Here is a 20,627-nt window from a genome sequence, read left to right on the forward strand (position 1 = left end):
CTGTCATCATAGAGTGTTCATCAAGTGGAACCAGATGCAAAAATCCATAGCCAAGAGTAGCCGAGCTCCAGGAACCCAGTCATAGAGAGGGAGGAGGCAATATATGAGCAAGGGAGGTCAAGACCATGAAGGGGAAATCTACAGAGACAACTGAACCAAGTTCATGAAAACTCACAAACTCTATACTGACAGCTGTGAAGTCTTGGAAGGACGGAACCAGGTCCTCTGTGTGTGTGTAGCTTGGTCTGTCTGAGGGACCCCTGGTAGTGGGACCAGGATCTATTCCTGATGCATGAGCTAGCTTGTCGAAGCCCATTCCCTGTGGTGGAATGCCATGCTCAGCCCTAATGCAGGGGGGTAGGGTGAGGGGATCTTGGTCCTCCTTCAACTTAATGGGCCGGGCTTTGTGGACTCCCCATGGGAGCCCTTACCCTTCCGGAGGAGTAGATGGAGGTGGGGGAATGTGCTGCAGGGGAGGTGGGAGGCGGGGCGGGAGGGAGACCCATAATTGGAATGTAAAATGAAATTTTAAATGTAAAATGAAATTTTAAAAATAAAAGAAATCATTAAAAAAGAAAATAAAAGATATATAATAGCATGTAATATCTGAAAAAAAATAAGTACATCCATTTTGCCTTTAACCTAGTGACTATATTGCAGTGCGGGCAAAACTACACAAAGCGGCCTGTGGATGCGGAGGTCATAGTCACCGTGAAGAAGAATGGAGGGTATATGGGGTGGGCAGTGGTTGTCTACTAAGTAAAACTTTCAGCAAAGGCTTCTGAGAAGTAAAGGTGCCGTGGAGATGTGGAGAGGATCTTTTCGTGACGAGAACAAACACAAAGCACGACAAAGCATGTTTGAGGATCAGCAGAAACCACTGTGGCCTGAGTCAGGGACTGTGTGAGGAATGGGAGGAGCTGAGGAGGGGATGCTGATGGTGACAGAGTCATGCTGGCCTCTTCACCAGAGGAAGGAGTGGAATTAATAGCCGCTTTCTGTTCTGGTCATAACCCTCTGCAAGGAACACACACACACACACACACACACACACACACACACACACACACACACACACGGCTGCTTGCCTGGGTGGGGAGAAGAAACCACTGGTCTGCCCAAGGTGCCGGGCAACACCATTATTGTGAGCAAATATATGTTGGGGTGTGTGAGAGAGAAAGAGAGCCTTGTCTGGTACTGTGTTCCCACTGCAGGCAAGTTCTGCATCAACGCCCATGGCTCTGGTTACCACCAAAGGACCGTACAGATCGGGGTGGCCTGTGCCGCCACCCCAGTCCCAGCTGTAGCCAGGGACTGTGTCTGGGTCCATGGCCCTAGTGCAGCCAGGGTCTGTGTTGGTGTTCGTGGCTCCAGTTACCTCAAAGGGCAGTGCAAATGCAGGGGCGGGGTGGGAGGGGGCATCTGGCCAACTCAGCTACCACGCAGGCGCACAACCAGGGTTCTGAGTTGGCACTTCCCAACTTCTATCCTATCCATGACCTACTAAAGGGTGTGAAGGGATTAGTACCGTGGAATCATAGCCACAAGATCTCCAGGTCTTGTGGCAACAGCAGGTTATCTGAGAGGAGTTTCGGTATTGATGCTGTACCAGAAGCCAGAGGCCTTGAACCTGCCCAACAACATGTTATTCACAGAACATTCACAAGTAAAGCTGTTTGCACGAAAGGGTCTATTGCATGACACAGAGAAGCTCCCAGTGCCACTGAGATGAACGAAGGGAGCAAAGTGCTTTTTTGTTTGTTTTTAAATAAATATTCTTATTGATATTTTTAATTTATTTTTTAGTTTTATTGCTTTTTTTTTCTTTTTAGTTTTCTGGGGATGGGGGACTGACATTATAAGGATAAAGGGCAGATATTTAGAGGGACTGAGAAGTGAGTGGGATTGGGGGCACTAATGTGGAAGTGATTTCTTTCTAATCTGTTGCTTTCATTGGTTAATTAATAAAGAAACTGCCTAGGCCCATTTGATAGGCCAACCCTTAGGTGGGTGGAGTAAACGGAACAGAATGCTGGGAGAAAAAAGCCGAGTCAAGAGTCGTTATGATTCTCCCACTCCAGACAGACGCAGGTTAAGATCTTTCCTGGTAAGCCAGCTCGTGATGCTACACAGAATATTAAAAATGGGTTAGATCAATATGTAAGAGCTAGCCAATAAGAGGCTGGAACTAATGGGCCAGGCAGTGTTTAAAAGAATATAGTTTCCATGTAATTATTTCGGATAAAGCTAGCCGGGTGGCGGGAAGCGGCCCACCGCTCTTATTACTACAGGGCATGATGAAAATTTTCCAAAGAATCAATAAAAAATATGTTAAAAATAAAATATAATAAATCTTAAAAATAAAAGTGAAAAATTAATTGAGAAAGACACTTGGTGTCCATCTCGGGCCTCCATAGGTCTGTGTACGTGCACATGAATGTTCACCTGAACACAGGGATGCGTACACATGAATGCACACATACAAACACACAAAAATGTATTAAACATGTGTACATGGATACACGATGCATGTGCTGTCTCTATTTTATCCTGAATTAGACAGAGAACAGGGTTTATTTTAATGAATTGGCTAATGCAATTATGAGGTTGGCAAACCAAGAAAATGTAAGACAACCCAGCTGGCTTGAAGCAGGTATGATTTGATTTTAGTCTTGAGGGAGAATTTTTCTTTTCTGGTAAATTTTAGTTTTGTGCTCTTAAAATACTAACTTAATTGGACCAGGCTCACCTGTTAGAAGGCTAACTTTTCCTGAAGGTCTACTGATCTGAGGAGCTAACAGAACCTCATGTACTTTCGAGTCAAGGATCCACGTGCGTGCTTAGGCAAATCACTGGGACATGGGTGACACCGAAAACTATTATTGGAACAAGTCAGTGATCGTCATAGGTTTCAGAATACATGGTAGAAGTTTCAGAGAGTGAATTTTTCTACCCATTTTTCTGTTTCTCTGACTGTTATTCATATATGTGTGTGGAGAGAGAGGAACTCGCTTTCACTTGCGAGTCTATGCTTAGATTAGGAACCTCATCTCAGGGCTTGGCTTTAAGGAAGATGTGTCATAAGCAAACCACATGGTTCTGTGTTTAATTTAGGACGTAAAGAACAAATTCATTAATAAGAGTCCTGGTATAGTTTTTTTTTTTTGATGAATAATCACATCTCAGCTCAAGAAAGACCTCGAGCCTTCCTGTAAATTGTCCCTGACTGAGCAAGTCTGCAAATCAGGGGCATTTGCGAGGGCTGCCATTTGTTTCCTGTCTGCCTGCCAGGCAGGGCTGTAATAACACACATGGGTCCTCCTTTTTCTACAAATGAGGGCTATGTTTGACAACAGAAAGTTAGCTCAGACGTTAAAAGTTGACAGGTCTCAAATTTTTCCCAACCAGTTCAGCTGAAGGACACAGTGTCTCCCATTAGCAACAGAGGCAGAGGCTGGTTATTTACAGAGATGATGAGGGAAATACCATGAAGAAATCTCAATGTGGTGGGTGAGGTGAGCTATGTAAATTACACAATGTGGTGGTTCTCCTCTCTCTGCTTAGTGTTATATAGTTCCATTGAGAGTCAAACTTCTAAGTGCCAGAATCGGGCTTGATAAGCTGTTATACATATTATAGATGCTCAGTGTATGCTTGAGTGGAATTGAGAGTTCTAGGATTGCTGTTTCAGATTGGACAGACAGCCAAATGGGTGTTAAGATGCCTTCTTGTGATGCTCTGACCTGAACCGCATATAGGGCTCTCATACAGAATTTGTTTTTGGTACCCTTGAGTGATATAGTGGTTTCTAGAAGAGAATAACTCATTCTGGGATACAGTGATGCTGCATGGCAAATCACAAGTCCTTTCTGGCAAACATAAATAAGGTGCATTTGGCTCATGGGTTTCTAGAGTTCTTACACTCTTGGCTGGTTTGCTGGATGCCTCTGCAGATACTGGCTGGAATAGATCCAAGTTGTGCAGTTAGATTGTTGTTGGCTGGTTTGCGGTGGCCTCATCTAGGATGAGGAAGGCAGCTCGGCTTTGCTTTACATCTCCTCCTTTGGGGAATAAACCCTAGCAGTTTCCCAAGTTCAAGAACAGGTGGGAAAATCAGGCCTCCTTGGACTTGAGGTAGAGACTGCAGCAAGGTCATTTCTACAGTCAGGCCTCCTTGGACTTGAGGTAGAGACTGCAGCAAGGTCATTTCTACAGTCATAAGGTCAATAGCTCACACATGTTGCAAAGTCAGCCCATAGTCCAATGTGTGAACAGGACAGAGAACTTCAAAGTTACGTGGCAAGAAAACAATTACACTGAGGGGTGAGAACAGGAGCCGTTACTACAGTCAGTTCACCAACACTACCAGTTATCAGCATGAGACGTCCTGTTACCAGGCTACCTACATCAACTAGGACCCATCCTTAGTATTAAGCCAGAAGCATAATTACTGGAGCCATTGTATCTGTATTTTAGGTCTCTAGTTTCTCGTTAGATACCATGCCTTCTGGAGACGTCCCTAAGACAACTATATGTTGAGAGTGTTGGGCACAATAGAAATTCTAGCAAACTCCCCTCCTCCCTTCTATATCCTTTGGTGTGATAATTTATTTTTTGTGTTTTACCAACATCACATTTTGATTGGTAGACTCTTCAGATTGGTAGACTCTTTAGATTGGTAATCTTAGCAATTACTTGGCATTTTGTAACTGTTCAAAAAAAGTAGCTGTCATCCTTAAAATGTAGATATTCAGGATAAGGAATTGGAAGAGAGTCAAAGTTTCTTTTTTAGGAAAGTACAGGAAGGGTCTCATAAGTCCGTCTGACCCAGTAGGCATAGTCTCCCAGAACAGGATTATAAAATACCAGAAAAGATGTCCTGTCATGAGAGTAGCCTGTTGGGATCACCAATGCCCCTGTAGTCTTGGTCTGTGAACGCTATGCTCATGCATTCATGTTCCATTTAACATTCGCACCTACATAAAATCAGTGCCCTATAAATTTCCTGTGAGAATGAGAAGTAGAAGGCAGGTAAAGCACTCAAGAACCCCTCATTTTTCATGGCTGTTGGGTGTTAATTTATCAGTACTCATGTACATCATTAATGGTTTCAGGCAACTTGTGACAGCTGGTTCGTTACAGCCAAAAATCAACCTTACTAAGTTAAATTTTGGAGGCTTGCCACAGAGGCTGGTTAAACCTGTCACTAACTCCTCATTTAATATTTTAATAGGCGTCCTTGGCATGGGAGCGGGTTGCCTGGACTCACTCTCCCCTCCGTAGAGAGGGAGGGGGTTCAGCAATGTCACCACACATTTCCTCATCTTGTCTCCAGCACTCGAGAAACGCGGCTTTGAAAAGGTCAAACCAACACAGAGGAGAAGTTTATGCAAAACCTCAAATAAAAACATGATGAAAGTGCATAGACAATGTTTAGCACTGGCAGCTCATAAAACCCCGCTGTTAACTCGTCGGCATGTCAACAGATCCCCTTCCCAGAACTTTCTCAGGAATACGGGATGAGTAACAACAGTGGAGAGTGCCATTGCCATCATCTCCGTTGGTCTGTGTGTCAAGGCTGATGTGGCCTCCGTCAAATGAATGAAGAGAAGGCTGATGTGTTTGGCCCAGCCTCTATATGTGTCTTTTTTCCACTGGGCAGAAGAAGAAGAGGCCTTTTACACTCATTTTGATAGCAGATGGTACCCATAGCATATTCCTCTGTGGTAACCTGATGCCATATAATAAGAGAGGTTAGGGTAAATGCTCTGATAACTCTTCCTGTACTACCTGAGAGGAAATCATATTTAGAGGTGGAAATCAGCTACACGGGTATGTGCTTCGAAAAAGATGTCTTGGAATTCGGTACTTGAGTTCAGCATCTCCATCTGCTATGTTCACGCAAGTGACCTTGGTCTGATTGCTTCCCTTTGTTGAACCTCAGTTTTTCCTTGTGCCATGGAAACCACGTCTCTAAATTATGCCTATGGGGACCATTTTTATTCAGATCTCCGCATAAGAGAAAACCAAGCCCTGCTGTTCTGCTAACAGAACATAAGGATGAAATGACTCCTAACAACATTCTCTATACCCGTATATCAGCATCTTGCTTGGTCATCATCAGAGCATCTTCCTCCTGCAAAAGATGGGAAGAAGTACAGAAACCCACAACTGGACAACGAGCAGAGAGTGAGAGATGTTAGAACACTTAGTCTTGATGACTCCATTCCTGAATTTGAAGAAGTTAGCCCTTATGGGCTCAGCTGAGATGACACAGAAGAAGTGGAATCAGAAAATGCCTTCTGGGTTGCGACAGAGGCCGAGCGGCGAGGCCCCGTGAGTTGAGGAGGAAGGGGAGCCGGAGGGGAGGAGAGTGCGGACCCACTCCTGAAAGAACAGTAACTACCCCTGTGCCTCATCACCATGCCCTCCGACCTGGCCAAGAAGAAGGCAGCCAAAAAGAAGGAAGCTGCCAAAGCTCGACAGCGGCCCAAAAAGGGACATGAAGAAAATGGAGACGCTGTCACAGAACCTCAGGTGACAGAGGAGAAAAATGAGGAGGCCAATGGCAGAGAGGCCACAGAAGTGGATTTGCTGACCAAGGAGCTAGAGGACTTTGAGATGAAGAAAGCTGCTGCTCGCGCCGTCACCGGCGTCCTGGCCTCTCACCCCAACAGTACTGACGTCCACATCATCAACCTCTCTCTCACCTTTCACGGTCAAGAGCTGCTCAGTGACACCAAGCTAGAACTAAACTCAGGCCGTCGTTATGGCCTCATTGGCTTAAATGGAATTGGAAAGTCCATGCTGCTCTCTGCTATTGGGAAGCGTGAAGTGCCCATCCCTGAGCACATAGACATCTACCATCTGACTCGCGAGATGCCTCCTAGCGAGAAAACACCCTTGCAGTGTGTGATGGAGGTGGACACAGAGCGGGCCATGCTGGAGAGGGAGGCTGAGCGCTTAGCTCACGAGGATGCGGAGTGTGAGAAGCTCATGGAGCTCTATGAGCGGCTGGAAGAGCTGGACGCCGACAAAGCCGAGATGAGGGCCTCAAGGATCTTACATGGATTGGGTTTCACACCTGCCATGCAGCGCAAGAAGCTGAAAGACTTCAGTGGTGGCTGGCGGATGCGAGTTGCTCTGGCCAGAGCCCTCTTTATTCGGCCCTTCATGCTGCTTCTGGATGAACCTACCAACCACCTGGACCTGGATGCTTGTGTGTGGCTGGAAGAGGAACTTAAGACTTTCAAGCGCATCCTGGTCCTCGTGTCCCATTCCCAGGACTTTCTGAATGGGGTCTGTACCAATATCATCCACATGCACAACAAGAAACTGAAATATTACACGGGTAATTATGATCAATATGTGAAGACACGGCTGGAGCTGGAGGAGAACCAGATGAAGAGGTTTCACTGGGAACAGGACCAGATTGCACACATGAAGAACTACATTGCCAGGTTTGGCCATGGAAGTGCCAAGCTGGCCCGGCAGGCTCAAAGCAAAGAGAAAACGCTACAGAAAATGATGGCATCGGGACTGACTGAAAGAGTTGTGAGTGACAAGACGCTGTCATTTTATTTCCCACCATGTGGTAAAATCCCACCGCCTGTCATTATGGTGCAGAACGTGAGCTTCAAGTATACAAAAGACGGGCCTTGCATCTACAATAATCTAGAGTTTGGCATTGACCTTGACACACGAGTGGCTCTGGTAGGACCCAATGGTGCAGGGAAGTCCACTCTGTTGAAGCTGCTAACTGGAGAGCTTCTACCCACAGATGGAATGATCCGGAAGCATTCTCACGTCAAGATAGGACGTTACCATCAGCACTTACAGGAGCAGCTGGACCTGGACCTTTCACCATTGGAGTATATGATGAAGTGCTACCCAGAGATCAAGGAGAAGGAGGAGATGAGGAAGATCATTGGGAGATATGGCCTCACTGGGAAACAGCAGGTGAGCCCAATCCGGAACCTGTCGGATGGGCAGAAGTGCCGTGTGTGTCTGGCCTGGCTGGCCTGGCAGAACCCTCACATGCTGTTTCTGGATGAGCCTACCAATCACCTGGACATCGAGACCATTGATGCACTGGCAGATGCCATCAATGAGTTTGAGGGTGGCATGATGCTAGTCAGCCACGACTTCAGACTCATCCAGCAGGTTGCACAGGAGATTTGGGTCTGTGAGAAGCAGACGATCACCAAGTGGCCTGGAGACATCCTGGCCTACAAGGAGCACCTCAAATCCAAGCTGGTAGATGAGGAGCCCCAGCTCACCAAGAGGACCCACAACGTGTGAGCCCTCAGCCAGGCTTGGGTCAGGAATGCCACCTGGAGACTGCCAGCTGACACCTGACACCTGACCAGCCACTCAGGACAGGACCCTGGGGCTGCACTCCCGCATTGCTGCAATACTGCCCCAGCCTCTCCCCTCAGCCTGCCTTTGCTGCATCTTATCTCCAGCTGTCCGTTTCCCATCTTCCTTCCATTTGGATCTGTGTCTGGACTTGGCTGGCTGTTCCCTCCAGACCTTCATTGGCTACCTTGTCCTGAGAGATGCAGCCAGGGGTCCCTGGGTTAACCCAAGGGCGCAAGCCCGGGTCTGGCCCCGGAAGGATTCAAGAGCCTTGTCTTATGGGTTTTGGTGATGTTGGGGGAATACTGCCAGCCCATCACCCCCATTCCTTATTGCTTCTGGTTTGGAGCCCTGGGCCAGGGCTGTAGTCCTGGTCGATATTTTAATAATTATTTAACTGTAGATCTGTGTGTCATCTACAACATGTCCAATAAAGAGGAAGCCACAGTCCCTCAAAAAAAAAAAAAAAAAAAAGAAAATGCCTTCTGCTAGATATCCATTGGTGTAAAGGGTAATCCTTAGGTGAAATGGGAGGAACCAACCTTGCAGTGAAACCCCAGGCTGCTCCCACAAGCAGCACATAAATATAACTCAAAACACAAATCCTGTCAGCTGTCAGAGAACATTGGTTTTTACACATATGAGAAGTTAAGAGACAACTTGCACACACACACACACATACATACACACTAGCCTGGTTGTGTTCATAAAAATAAGATTCTCTTAAAATACTGATCTTCTCCTAGCAACAGAGATTACAGAATTACAGTAAAACTGGCTTCCAAGCAAGATTTTCTAGATAATCTTTACCAAGTGGGATATTTTAAATCTAATAATTAGATTTTATCCAAATCAAGATATAATATATGTTTATATATTTCCCCATGACACTGTAAAATCTTACATTGTCACAAAGCTAACACATTAGCAATAAAGAATTATATTAGGGTTATTCCTGCTTGAGTCATTTATGCTACATTACACAGTAATAGTGAAACTTATTTTTGTGGACAAATATTTAAGTGTCTATAAAATTTAGTGTATTGTGTAGATTTTTTCTATCTGATTATGGTCTCTAGTCCTCTGGATTAGTAGTTAAATAAACACTAAAAATGTGAATTATTAACATTGAGTAAAGCTTTTATCTTCCTCATTAACCTACAAAAAACCAAAACAAAGCAGACAAATGACTGTATCAGTTACCTCTGTTAAAGGGAGACAGTTTACCAGCATTTCTTGACCTGTGGGTCACAACCCCTACTAGAGTCAAATGACATTTTCCCAGGGGTTGCCTAAAACCATCAGAAAACCCTGGTATCTACATTATCATTTATAACAGTTCAAAATTACAGTTATGAAGTATCAAGAACAATAATTTTATAATTGGGGAATCACTACAACTTGAGGAACTATATTAAAGAATCCCAGCATAAGGAAGGTTGAGAACCATTGTTTTAGATCATTGTAAGGACTTTTGAAGATAACTAGAAATTAAGAACAGGTTCCACAGTCTTTCCATGGTGAGTGCAAGGTAATAAAGAACGAGAGGAAGGGAGTTAGAACCTTTGGGTTTGTCACTTAGACAAGATACAGCACCAGAGACTCTGCAGTATACAAGACTTTCAATCCCCACTTGAGACACAAAGTTCATGAAGTTAGATTTGTTGTTTTTTTTTTTTTTCATCTCAAGCTTGTGTTAACTTCTGGGAACTTGAAAATAAAATGAATTAAATGCATGCCCTGTCACTGCTGAAGCATGCATGGTGGTTCTGTTGAACTAGTCCATATTAGGTTTCATGGTCTAAGTTGATTGGGGCAACTGACCAGGTCTCTTCCTCAACAGGGCGACAGATCTCATTACAGATGGTTGTGAACCACCATGTGGTTGCTGGGAATTGAACTCAGGATTTTTGGAAGAGTAGGTGGTCCTCTTAATTGCTGAGCCATCTCTCCAGTCTGGGAACAGAATTTCTTGAACTTCAGAAGTGCTGGGTGATACTCTTCTTCAGCTATCAGCCATTGAGTCCCGTGAGCAACTGAAAACTCCAGAGTACAATGACATTCCTGCCTCTTATTAACCTGTGCTTTCCTGGACTTCCTATTTTCCTTAAGCCAAGTCTTCATGTTTTAAAAGACTCAAGTTTTTACAAAATTCATGAAAGAATCTCCTGATCATTCAATATAATTTGAGGGAAAAAATCCACTTTTCAGATGCTAGAGACCAGTTTTAAATCTTTCGAGTGTAACTAAGCTTTGTGGAGTCTCTCTATATCGCATCAGATTCTTGTCACTCAAACAGTAGAGCTTTTTCCTGATAGAAGAAGAAAAAGGAGAAGAGGAGAAGAAGAAATATACTGGGTATGGTAGTGCACACCTATAATTCCAGCACTCAGGAAGAAGAGGCAGGTGGATGTTTGTGAGTTCAAGGCCAGTCTGATCTACATAGTGAGTCTGAGGATGTATGGTTATGTAGAAAGACACTGACTCAAAAAAACAAAACAAATAATACAAAACTGGTAACTAGATCCAACCGAGTTACTATGTTTCTATAGATATTAAAATATTAATATACAGCAAAGTAAAGGTTCTTCAAAGCCATATGACATTCTCAAACTCCTGTCTGCCATAGAATAATTTTGATTCTGTTGACTCTTGTAAGAGATAACCAAAGTTTTGGGAAAATTTGGGTTGAGTCTTTTATCCAAATTTTATAAACACAATTAATATCAAATAGCAACAATTTCCATAGCAGAAGATTATTTTATTGTTGAGTTAAAATTGTTCAAATGTTGGAGCCAGGAGAGACATCTCTAGGCATATAGACACTAGGAATTTTAGGCCAAACTATATCTAATAAAAGAAAATAATTGACGCCATACCTTAAAAAGAATTAATGTTCAACATGCATCATAATATTCTTACCAAAAATAAAAATAACTGTAACATAGGAGACTATATCTTGAGAGTCTACAGCATAGTTGCATGGAGCAGAAAAAAATACTAAATAATACTCACATTTTGCCATTAAGATATTAATAGGCACTGATCCAAAATGACTCTTACAGGAACATCATTTCCCTTTGTAGTTTTAAAATAAGGGATGAGATTTGGTTATTACAACAGAATCTATAAAATCTTGATTTCTTACAAATCTGGCCTCTCTCTGATTATATTTGGTACATAGGAAAGAGATAATTTGACCAAAAATACCTAAATAATAGAGTACTTTATGTTTTTTTTTTGCAATGCAGTTGTCCATTTAACCTCCCCCATGCTAAGACCTAGTCTAAGAGTGAAATATTGGACAAATGCAAATATTAGTCACAAATAACAAGTACAATAACTTCAACATTACAAGCCAACCTTTCCTAAAATTAGAACGAGCCATACTAGATGACATTGTGGCTACAAAAACAAGCTGGCCCAAAGAGAAAAATCAATAAATTTCTCCAAATACTCAAAAACTATTTAATAGGGTAAAAGTGACAGTGGCCATTCTGCAAACATACAGTTCGCGTGATTAAGGAGCATGAGGACAGGCGTGGAGGGCTGCCTGTGAGGGGGATGCCTGCCTCCCTCATTAGCAGACTTGACTTCTTTAGGCCACGCGCTCTTCTCCCGCAAGTGCAGTATTCCTACTATATGGCTCGTGTAAATGTTATATCAGATATGGAGGGTAAGGAAAACCCATCAGATCATGATGCTAAATGAAACTGATTTGATCGAAGTGGATTTTTTTCTAATGGCGTTACCAGCTCTTCTCTCTGACAAAGTGCTCAGTTCACTACTGAAATACAAAGAATGGGCTGCCTAGCCCTGTGGGGCATAAAACAAAGTTGGCCTCTGTCTACACAGACTATGATACATGGTTGAGAGGAAGAGCTGTGAGCGGAAGTTCTCATGGGAAAAGCTGCATCTGTGTTAAGGATCGTTCGACTGAACTTTGTGATTGTGAAGCTGGAATATTATAGACTCAGAGGCAAATTATTGTTAGCTATCTTTTGCCTGCCTTTTAACCACTCACTGGCCACCTCTGCTTCTAATATTTTTTCAAATATCAAGTAAAACCTTTGGAATATCTGAACTTAACATAACATTAGCTTCTTCAAACTCCAAAGCTAAGCATGTCATCAAATACTATCTAAAACTCACTTTGCTTTGGGTGAGAATAAATGATCTCTTATTCCCTTTGAGGTGTTCCCTTGGAGGTGATATTTGTGTTTGAGGTTTATATTGAATTGGCAGAAGACTCTAATGCTGCACTTTGGACAACTCTGGGTAGCCTGACATGCTATGACTTCCCTGAAAATTTTCCTACCAGATGCTGACTTGAGGAATGAATGAAAGGATAAACATGGGCAATCAGCATACCTATCAGTTCACACAGTCCGGAGAATAGAGTTGTGCGGATGGGCTCCTTAGACCTTAAAACTGCTTTTGATTTTTTTCTTGATTTGGTCAACAAGTTTTCTTTTGAACATGAATATTGTATTTAATTTGGGACCAAAAGGGACCATCTTTTTATGAGTATAGAAAGTTAGAGTGCAGTGGACATAATAATAAAAGTCAAAACTTTTATTATTTTCTATTATTTTATTATTTATTAATTTATTATTTATTATTTTATGATTTTCTAGATTTGAGAGATTTGTAATTCTAGAATTCCCATTTGAAATATCATTTTTATAGGACTCTTCCTAATCTCATAAACTCACTGGGCCGTTCTCTGAGACAGGTGAACTATGGGGTGAAGAAGACTTTGTCAGACTCCTGGGCTCCTCATCCTTGGGCTGTGGGAAAGCCAACTTCAGTCACAGCTCCTGTGCAGAAATCCCCATCCTGAAACGGCAGAGGGTCGCTGGTCATTTGAATTTGCACTTAACTGAAGGAGTTCACAGGACATGCAACTTTTAGTTTTAAGCCTGGTTTAAGATTCTCCTGGGATGTGGGACTTTCATTGCCTACGTCAGAAAATTTCCAGATGAATAGTAATGAGCTGATTAGTCCGGGATTACATGACTCCGGTTCTTGGCTTCAGGAGTGTGGAGTAGGCAATGTTCACAATAGCAGTCTCAAGCCTCTCTAATAGCTTGGCTGGAAAGCTGGTCCAACAAGGGCACCAGAAGCTTGCTAATTACACCTTTTCACTGATGGAGCTAAAATTTGATTTGGAGCCTTGGCAAACGGCTGAGAAGATGACAACAACCAAAGGTACCCAGAAAAGGCCAAGAAGGTAAAACATGTTACAATAATGGACAAGGACTAAGGGTCAATCAGTGGAGCCCTCTGCTGGTGGGTCACAACACAGCCAAGGGGTGATTTGAATTCGGAACGCCATCAGTTTCCGGTCCTGAGTCTGTGATGCCTGATGACTTTCCATGCTGCTCTATTAAATGCCAGAGATTCCTTCTTTCCATCTTCACATTTCCATTTCATAATCAGTTCAGTTTTCAAGTTAAAGAAAATAAAGTCTGAGATAGGGTCTCATTATGTACCTCAGGCTCACCATCCTCCTGCCTCAGCCTTACAAGTACATATTAGAACTATGTTCATATGCTACCTATCATTATTTTCGTTGGCTTCACCTAGTGTAGAGGCAAGAAGAAGGGGGTTACTTGTTTACTTTATGCCTACTGTGTGTTAGGTACTTTACCTAGTTCACTACATATACCTATGGCTTCTTAAATACATTGTAGTTTTTCGGCACACACAATGAGGTACCTTCACAGAGGCTCGGTAACTTGACCTTGGTTCTCTGTGAATGGGGTTTCGATTCCAATTAGCCTCATTACAATGCTATATACTTTAACAAAATGTAAAGATTACTCGAGTGACTCTGTCCAAGAGAAGTTTGTGACAATGGTTGGTAATTCCTTTTAAAAAATAGACATGTTTGTGAACAGTGGACTCTGTGGTCAATCTCCAGACCTCCAGTAGCAAGTTCATCTCTTGTCATCTCCATCTGTCTCCAGAGTCCTGACCTTGGTTCCATTTGTCACATGGTTACTTCCTTTCTATTCTTCAGAATTCTTTTTAAATTATATTAAATTTTAATTTCGTTTTTGAAGTTTCCACTCCCTCCCCTCCTCCCATTCCCTCCATATACCCTCCCACCCCACCCCCATCTAATCCGCAGAGAGGGTAAGGCACATTGCTTTGTGGGAGGTCCAAGGCCTTCCCTAATATATCTAGGCTGAGAAAGGTATACATCCAAGGAGAACAGGATCCCAAAAAGTCAGTACATGCAGTAGGGATAAATCCTGGTGCCACTAGTCATGTGATCCATGGGCTGCTTGCTGACTTTCATTGCCTGGTTTATCCATATCAACTATGTTTCAGTTAAGGAACATGTCACTGTGTCCTTCACCATAAGACTTGGCATTTTCTGTGGGCTAAAGTTACATGTCTATCTTTTCTTTTTTCCTCAACATCACGGCTTTGATCAGACTCATGATAGATGACTCAGTGAACCCCTTCTTCAGAAACTTTCTTTGATCCCCATGTCCGGGTAAAGTATGCCTTTTAGGTGCCTCTCTAGCATCCTGCTTGTCTCTTATCCCATTTATTGCTTCTTCTTTTTACCTACAATAAGGCAGGGTTTTGTCCTGTGCACCACTGCGACCCATCAGTACCAGGTACAAAGTAGGCATTCAATAACTTATCATGGGGTAAGTTAATTCATGCATGTTTAAAACCCACAGCCATAAACAGGAGTCAGTTCCCCCAAACCCAGAAGCACACCCAGCAGGTATAATCATAATCTTGCTTATTGAGAGAGCAGTAGCCAGCAGATCTTCATCTGCCCATCTATACTGTTTTATGCAATTCTCGGAGTGGATCGAGGGCATTCTCTTTTCCTCCTGAAAAGCTGACAGAGAGGGTAGCTCACTTTCCGAAGTCATGCAGAATCAGAGCTTGCATCCTTACACACTCCTGCTGTGAATCCAACAAAAATCAGAGAAGGGAAAAATAAAAAGTTCTCATACCCCCACTTTCTTGGGATCAAAGCCATGAGGTAACACAGGCCTGGAGCAAGAGGGCAGTCTGGATTCAGAGTGGATGCTGGGACAGCTGCTGGACGCAGGCCTGATTCTGTGAGCCTCCCTCTGCCTGCATGGAAATCAGGCCCTGGACCTGACTGTTGGTCAGCATTTCTTGTTCCACCCACACAATCTTTCCTGGGAGTCTGGAGTGGAACCAGCACTGTTTTTCACAATCCCCTTTCTCCCGTTACCCAGGAATGGCGCAGGCTTGTTTCATGTTCTGTTTTTCCAAGGGCTTTTGGGCTTCCCCTTGGCGGGCCTCTTTCCCTTCCCTCAGTAAGGTTGAATTCCCTGGTGGTAATCCTAATTATAAGCGTATGGGGCTGCTTTCAGCTACCACCCGACTTGCAAAAGGCGAAAAATAGAAAGCTTTTTTTTTTTCTTTTCTGGAATACATTTTCTGTCAAAGGGTAGTTTCAGTGGACAGAAAAGTGATTGTCAAACACATTCTTGGGGCAGATTTGCATGCTAAGCACAAGTTCGAACCAGGTAGCCATGTCAGGCAATTACTGCATCAGCAGAACAGAGTTTTATGGCTTAATGTGATGGTCACAGGATTTGAATCTCAGAGACTTTTTGGCTTGTTAAACATTAATAGGGAAATAAAAACTACACAAAAATATCCCATGATCTTTGTAACTCTGGCCAGGAGGGTTTTTTTTTTAAATTCAAACATTTATGTAAACAATGTTGATTATTCAACTTACTGTAGCCTCTGCCTCAGATTCTTCTCTGGGAGTAACTTAAGCAAGCGTCACTTTCCCCCACTTCCCAATAGTTTACTCTAAGTTGGATGTTTAACATGCTGGCCTTTGGGGGACAATCTAGATCTAATGTAATACACCGCACTCTGATGTGGTGTAGGCTGAGGTCTTCCACACTGGCTTCTCTGCCCTTTTCTGACCAGGTCTCAACAGTTGCTAACTTCTTCTTCCACTATTTGGAATCCAGTCTAGCTTCAGGTTTGCCGGGTGTATGCTGGATCATTCATCTTTTCCAGAAAGGCACCTTAACAACAGTTTTCTTTTATTGTTTCTGACAGGGTCATAGTTTGTTGAAGTCGAAAGAGACCTTTGAAACTGTGTAGACTGAGAGGTTCTCTAAATTTGAAATTTTTACACAAAATTTTATTTTTCTACAAAGTTTTTAAAATTCTTTGTGTTAATGGTTGAAAACATTTTTAATAGAAAGGGTGTTTAAGGGCTTCACTTCTCATACAAACTGAACTGTATCCCATCGGTCTAAGGAACAGTATTCCAAAGGCAAAATACTAAGCTCCTTGAAAAGTTTATTTTCCCTTTTGTAATACATAGATTTGGGCTGGAATCTTTCTGGGATCAAAGTAAGGCATATCACTGTACAGGAAAAACAGATACTGTATTTTGTCTTTTGTCTGCTCTGAACCCACACCAAACATGAGTACTTCCCTTACCTTGGGAGGCGTGGGCAAGCAAATCAACAGCTCTGCAGAAGTGGGAAGAAACTGGGTGGCCACCAGTCTAGTTTAGCCTGACACTGTCTACCTAGAGATGGTATAGATCCCATAGGCTGAGGATCCCATTCCCAAGACTGACCCTCTCCCCACTTCAGATATCAGCCGCAAGTCTTAATCTCTTTGTATGCTGGATCATTCATCTTTTCCAGAAAGGCACCTTAATAACAGTTTTCTTTTATTGTTTCTGACAGGGCAACCTTCTGTAATTTGGGGCTAGCAACCATCTATAATTTGGGGCTCTCACAACCTGCTCCTTTGGTTTGAGAAATTTGCTCCAGTGGCTCCTGGAACTCAGGGAAATACACTTACTGATTTTTCTCTGATATGAACAAACAAAAGGTTAGATAAAGAGATAAGAGGAGAGGCCCGGCAGGCTCTCCAAGCACAGAAGTTCCTGTCTACCTGAGTTGGGGAGAGTCTGCCTCCCAGCATGAGGATGTGCTTGCTTCACATTCTTGGAAGTCTCCATGTGTTTATCTCTCCTAATTCTCCAAAAACGATAGATTAAACCACTGTCCATGGACGATCAATTTACCATAAGAGTTTTTTGGTTTTGTTTTGTTTTTTGTTTTCTCTGTCTTCACAGGTTAGGGAATCCCGCTGGCAGCCCCAACTTTCTCATCTTCCCTTGATGTTTACAATGGCCAGCCCCCATCTTGAAGAGAACCTGATGTCAGTGAGGGATTAGTCAACTCAGTAGCATCCAGGAAGACAGTAACTCTTGATTTTGAAGAGTATAAAGACTTTAGAATGTATATGCCAGGAAATGAGGATGAAGTCAACACACATTCAAATCAGAGCAAAGATTAGAACCTGACTCTCACTGTCTCTGGCTTAAGGCGTTCTACAGGTTAAGCAGCTGACATTTTGGACCACATCACTCTTTGCCGTGATGGGTCTGCCCTGGACATTGTCATCTATTTAGTAATATTCTTGATCTTAATCCACTGAATGTCTGGAGTTCCCCAAAGCCGTGACAACCAAGAATGTCTGGCTGCAAGCAGCCAGTAGTTGCCAGGGTGAGAACTGATACTCTGCTCTAAGTCTCTCCTATCCCCAGCTACAGATGAACTAATTTTCACTTTTGTCACTGATGAACAATGCAAAAGAAACAATTTTAATATGAATTACCTTTCAGCTGAAAAAGACTTTGGGGGGGTGTAAATAGTGAAAAAAGTCATGCAAAGTGAGTGTGTGGAAGTCCATCTGGGTGTGCCCTTGAGAGGAATGTTGGGAAATCAGCTCACAGGGACCTACCAGATGAGTTAATGGACATAGCAATAACAAGCCCTCCATTTTTATTTTGTTAGCTAGGAACTTTGTACATACAATCTCATTTCTTTTTTTTTCTTTCTGATTTTCAATTATCCTAGGTAGGTACAAGTTAGATATCCACAAACTTATTAAAAATAAGGAACTAAATTGCCCTCAGGATATGTACATGTGGTTTGTATGAGACATGAGTAAATTTTATGTTTAGATTTGGAGGGCCCCATATCCATGATATCTCATTAGGTATAGACAAATATTCTAACGCATTAAGAACGATAATAATAAAACATAAACCCCATACATTTCTGGTCCCAAGCATTTTAGCCTATTATTTTATTCTCTTTAAAAAAAACCTTTAACTTATCACAGAAGGAAAAGGAATTCATTTTGAAATATTCATGCATATATGTCAGAATGCTTTGTTCTTCTGTATCGTCTTCCCTCACTTTCTTCCTTCACTCTCATCCTCCCTCTCTTTTGTCCCCTTCCTGCCATAGTCCCTCTCACCCCCGTATTTTATGACTCTCTCTCTCTTTGTTCCTCTTTCATTCCCTTGAGATTTCTTCCTCTTCTCTTGTGGGCCCCTTTCTACCTTCAAGAACCCCCTATATGCATATTCATAGAGCTTTAAGCATAGCTTATGGATATGAGAGAAAATGTTACATTTCCTTTCTAGATCTGGTTGATGCCACTTAACAAATGATCTTCCGTTTCATACTTTTTTTTTGCAAATTCCATGATTTTAATTTTCTTTATAGTGTAAAATAATCCAATAGTGCATATGTTTCACTTTTTTCTTTCTCCATTCATCTGCTGGTGAAAATTCTAAGCTAGACCACTTCTTACACTACCACTGCTACAATAGCTCAGCAACAAAGACGGATGCATAAGCATATCTGTGGTATATTGACTTACAATCCTTTGGAAATGTACCCAGAAGTGACATTGCTGGGTCACATAGCTGTTCTATTTTTAGTGTCTTGTGAAACCACCATACTGATTTTGATAAATTTAAAGTCAACCAGTATTTTTACTCTCAATTTAGTCAAGGAAGACACTGAGACCCAAAGATATCAAAAACTCCCAGCTAGGAAATGGACAGTTAACCAGAGCTGCTTAGCAGTCTCTATGCTGTGGCGTCTCCAGGTCTGAGTTTCAGAAGACATCATCATACTGGCTCAGGCTGGTCAAGTCTTTGAACCGTGTTTATGAATGAGATTTTACAGACCTGTGAGGTTTGGGGCCCCATTAACACCATAATTTTGAGATCTCTAGGGAGGCTTCTAAAATCTCAAGTGTATTCCCCACTTCAGTTCATGAGGCACGTTTCTCTTTCTGGGTATCCATTTTCCATGCCCAGTAATTCAGTTGCTCATGTTCCCATCCTATTCATCACAGGTTTTTTCACTTTATCTCTCATATCTGTATCCAGCTCACCAAGCTTATGGATCTTGTTCTTTGGGATCTGATCCATGTGCTGTATTTCCTATGAAATCCTCCTGAGCTATGCCAGACTTTTTGCAAAACCCTTTCCTACTACTCTGCCCATACAGTTCAGAGACTCTAACTCGTGCATAGTTACTGGCCTTGCCGTGAAAGGACACGTTGGCTGGATTTTCCCACACACACTCCTAAAGACAAGAACCTCGAGTCCGATCTTGGAGCTGCACTTCCTAGCTAAGCCTTCTTGACTGTGCTATTAAGACTTCCTGAGATCTGGTTTCCTTATGTTGAACAAAAAGGATAAAGACATTCCCTTTGTTGATTGCTGCAAGGATCAAACAAGAGGCCAGAATGAAGACCTTTACAAAATGCAAAACTCATCATAGATGTTTCCATCACAATGACCATTACAACCATAAAAAAATCTTCACACTCTGTATATGACATTATCACCAAATGCTTCCGGATTTATTGATTGGAGGTCACTGAGGCCAGGTAGTGCCAGCAGGTTCTTTGTCCTGGGTGTGGCTGGCTGCTAAGGAGTCAGGACTCTTACAGGCTAACAGGAACATGAGTGCTCATAACAGGTAGAAACTACATTGACACTCAGAGATTCACCCTGCTGTATAATCCTCTCTTTTTTGAGTACAGCTAATAGAGCAAGCAGGACAAAGCTGATATAGGCTGGACGTTACTCCTTATGAGAAGAGAGGTCACTATTGTTCTATGGATTTTGAGGATGGGAGCTGGCACATCGTAAGAGGGAAGACAGGAGGGAACTGCAGGGACTTCACTGTGTCATCTGGAAGTTCACATCTTCCTCAGACCATCTGAAAAAAATCCAGAGACGATATTTGTCTCCCACTCAAGCACCAGAGGTATTTCATCCTAACCAAAAGAGCCCCAGGAGATCCAAGCCTGAGGAACTTGGTAAAGCATTGCATTTTTTTCCTCAATATAAAGGCCCCGAAGCCATTGCTTATTTCCTGTTGGCTCTTTGCCAATCACTTCTTCTC

General features: G+C 42.7%; 1 protein-coding gene across 1 annotated transcript; it reads left to right on the plus strand.

Annotated features, from left to right (window-relative positions):
• Positions 1 to 6,381: 6,381 nt before the first annotated feature.
• On the plus strand, positions 6,382 to 8,837 carry LOC142832863 (ATP-binding cassette sub-family F member 2). The gene has a single exon (XM_075943648.1). The coding sequence runs from the start codon at positions 6,424 to 6,426 to the stop codon at positions 8,299 to 8,301; it is 1,878 nt and encodes a 625-aa protein (XP_075799763.1). The 5' UTR covers positions 6,382 to 6,423; the 3' UTR covers positions 8,302 to 8,837.
• Positions 8,838 to 20,627: the final 11,790 nt, after the last annotated feature.

Source organism: Microtus pennsylvanicus, chromosome 12 (genome assembly GCF_037038515.1).
Source record: "Microtus pennsylvanicus isolate mMicPen1 chromosome 12, mMicPen1.hap1, whole genome shotgun sequence".
Taxonomy (NCBI): domain Eukaryota; kingdom Metazoa; phylum Chordata; class Mammalia; order Rodentia; family Cricetidae; genus Microtus; species Microtus pennsylvanicus.